General features: G+C 37.2%; 1 protein-coding gene across 1 annotated transcript in view; it reads left to right on the forward strand.

The window, feature by feature from the left end:
• LOC108973837 (dynein heavy chain 3, axonemal) overlaps positions 1-3183 on the forward strand; it is a gene marked incomplete at its 3' end in the record, with an annotated part of 90313 nt that overhangs the window by 12494 nt on the left and 74636 nt on the right. Inside the window, 7 exon segments of the mRNA XM_018941337.1 lie at positions 222-388; positions 814-993; positions 1479-1590; positions 1658-1864; positions 1930-2130; positions 2189-2354; positions 2527-2741. Coding sequence (XP_018796882.1) covers positions 222-388; positions 814-993; positions 1479-1590; positions 1658-1864; positions 1930-2130; positions 2189-2354; positions 2527-2741 — 1248 coding nt within the window.

The raw sequence follows: 3183 nt of genomic DNA on the forward strand, positions 1-3183 counted from the left end.
CTTTAAAAGAAAAAAATGCAAAGAAATGTATTTTCTCAACTCCTGTGCAGTTTAYTCTAAATGCGTATATAGCACTGTTRTAAYATACRTCTACAACCAAAATACAATAGTGTATATTAAAATATCTCATTCACTTTCCTAAGGCAAATCCGTTCCACTCACACCCGTCAATTCTAATAAAATCCAATGCAATACTCGTTTCTATTTGCTTTTATGTGCAGAAACTTTGGCCAGAAATTTATCCGGAGGTCATWCTGCTGGATTATCTCTTCAATGGCGAGCGTCAAATTAATGCCACTGTCGCCGTCTTAATTATATCGTGCATCATAGATCTGCAGGAGGATTTTCGGTATTACGTGAAACGTAACTTTCTGCGCTATCTGCTCAAGTAAGTGAATCGAAGGGGTGTCTTAGCATACCGAAGTGCATGTGAGCAGCTGATAAACGAAATTAGTTATAAAGTAGTTCATTAGATTGTGTCCACACGTAAGCACCAGCAGCCATATGGAAAGATAGCAGACTATGTAATGTAATGTTTATGTAGTCAGCATCACAAGCTCTTACACTTGGTATGTATATAACAATAATTAAGCTCAGTGGCGAAATTGRGACTTATGCCAAATGGCCGAAGACSGAGGAGTTACTTAGTTTGCTTGGCAAAATGTGTAAAGTTTTAGTGTTTGACCTTTTCGCTTGCCAAATGCCACTARCCACTGGTTAATCAACCACTAATTCGCCCACTCGTTACTTTTTTCTTWATATTGGTGGCTTTATTTTAATTCGGTTCTTACTTATTTGTGTGCTGTTTTATAGATCGCCTYTGGAACGCAAACGTCTGCAGTTGGAAATGGAGCCACCGGATTTTCCGCAGTTAATCATACGTGGTCCAGTGCCATATAAAGTAAATGTACAGTTAGCACGTAATCGTCTAGACCAACTTTTAATGGTAACACATCCCATTATAAGGGCACTCAACCAGCTGTGGCATCAGTTGTGAGTATAATAAGAGACAATATTTAAAGAAAAGTGAGGGAAATATGTACTCGAAATGAAAGTATTAGCAAAGCAGAACTCCTGTCGAGATGACGTAGAGATGGATAAAAAGGTTGCTTTTTAACCGTGAACAAAGATCTTTTATATTTAGGATATTTTCTTTAAATTTGAAACTTTTTGAACTATTTTCGATACTTCACCAAGTGGCCGATTTCACGGGTTCTAGAAAAACAACTATTTTTTGGGTCCTTTCTATTCATGGCACATCTGAGTCAATAAAGCGGTGATTTCGCAAAGTTACCCTGWTGTAAACCGTGCTCAAATCTGACCCCTCATTATTTTTGTCTTTTACTGATGCATCAATCGATTTAATCCATAAAAATGAAAACGGATTTCTTAGCTCATCTACTTCCGAAATTTCTTTACTTGTTTGTCAGTAGTGCATATGTTATATTTTATCTATGTAAACAATATTRTGCCCATAGATACAACGATCTGGTTGTCATCGATGTTTCGAAGATCTTCTTGCGCGATCAACCCATGACAGCCGATGAAATGATTAGTTTTGTCGACGAGAGCTGTGAGGTTATACGCGATGTGAGTATAAAATCGACTACAAAGCAAAGAAATTAAAAACAAAAACGAAAACATCACACCAATGTAGTTACTGTTGAATGACTGGCTGCCGCGCTGTGCCGACTTGGTGGATGTTATGCGTCGTACCTGGAAGGATYTGGTGCCAATGAATCAGCGATATGGTGGACGCGCTGCCGTGCTCTTCAACTGCGTACATGCGCTCATGTCGCATCACTTGGAGGGCCTGATAACGCGTAGCATTTCTGTGCTCTACACCAACCTAACGAGATATGAGGTGAGTGTTTTGTTGTTTTGAAAGCTAAAGATACTTAGCCTTATTACCATTATTAAATCTTTCAGGAGGGCAACGACATCGAACGCTATCAAATGTACGATAAGAAGCTGCAACGTCGTCCGCTGATGACATTGATTTTCTCCGTGGTCGGTGCGCATTTTGATGATCGCACCGATGATCGCGATGACACTACACCGATCTATAAATACGATGAGGAGGACGACGCGAGTCCATTTTATAGACGTCCTAGTATTTCATTCGAATTGGTTTGTAATKATTTGATGAGTAAAATTTTATTATTTTATGCTAGCTTTTGCTTTGCAGAGTCAACCTGAACTGGATCCAACTTGCGAATTCGTGATGAAAAATGAAGGAAAACTTTTCGGTTTTCCATACATAAGTGAGCTGCCAGAGTTGTTTACTCATATATTCAAGAAAATATTACGTGTTGGCTACCACATACCTCGTTTGGAATACTTCATGTCGAGAGGTAAGCACATACCTTTTCACATAGAAGAGTAGGGTATGGACTCCAAAGAAAGAAGTGACCTCAAATTCATATATATCTCAAGCGGAAGTGTGTTTGTTACTGACTCAAATATTTTATTAAAGATTTTACTCGAATTACATCCCTTGCATAATTTATATTTGATTTTACTTAGACGAAAGCACCTTCGGTTATTTGCATGTCGTCGATGAGTCGCATTGTGATATGAAGCGTTTGTATAAAAATGTGCACAGAATTGTCGAGAATAACTGGAGTGGTCTGCGTGTCTATTTGTATCCAATTTTCAAATACTATTCTTCATTATTCACAAAGAAAATGATGCCGATCGTCGAGAAGTTGTTCACTCAAAACATTGTTCCTGAATTGGTGGTAAGTACTTACATACTTGAATTTTGGTATTTTTTGGGGATTCTGATTTTYTACATCTTTGCGATTCCGAGCATATAGATAGAAGTAACTGTTAATATTATAATTTTGAGCTTTACTCCTATTAATGTAATGAAAAATGGAAATTGACATTGAAAAACTCTCATAATTGTTTATAAAAACATGACCCTAAAGGTTTTAGCGTCATCCATCCATGATTTGTRTGGCCTGAACAGGGTATATTAAATACATATGACAAGTAATCCCCCAGTTTTTGAGAAAGTTTTTCTTATAAAGCTGCTAATTTATATATAGCTCGTCAAAATCAAGCTCTTAATGAAAAAGTATTTTATTTCGCAAGATATCTTCAAGAATTTGGAGATAGTTTTTTCCAAGGCAATACTTCCACCCAATAAATTCTTTAGATCTGAGAAATATGGTGTGA

This window comes from Bactrocera latifrons, unplaced genomic scaffold, assembly GCF_001853355.1.
Source record: "Bactrocera latifrons isolate USDA-ARS-PBARC rearing strain unplaced genomic scaffold, ASM185335v1 scaffold_502, whole genome shotgun sequence".
Classification (NCBI taxonomy): Eukaryota; Metazoa; Arthropoda; class Insecta; order Diptera; family Tephritidae; genus Bactrocera; species Bactrocera latifrons.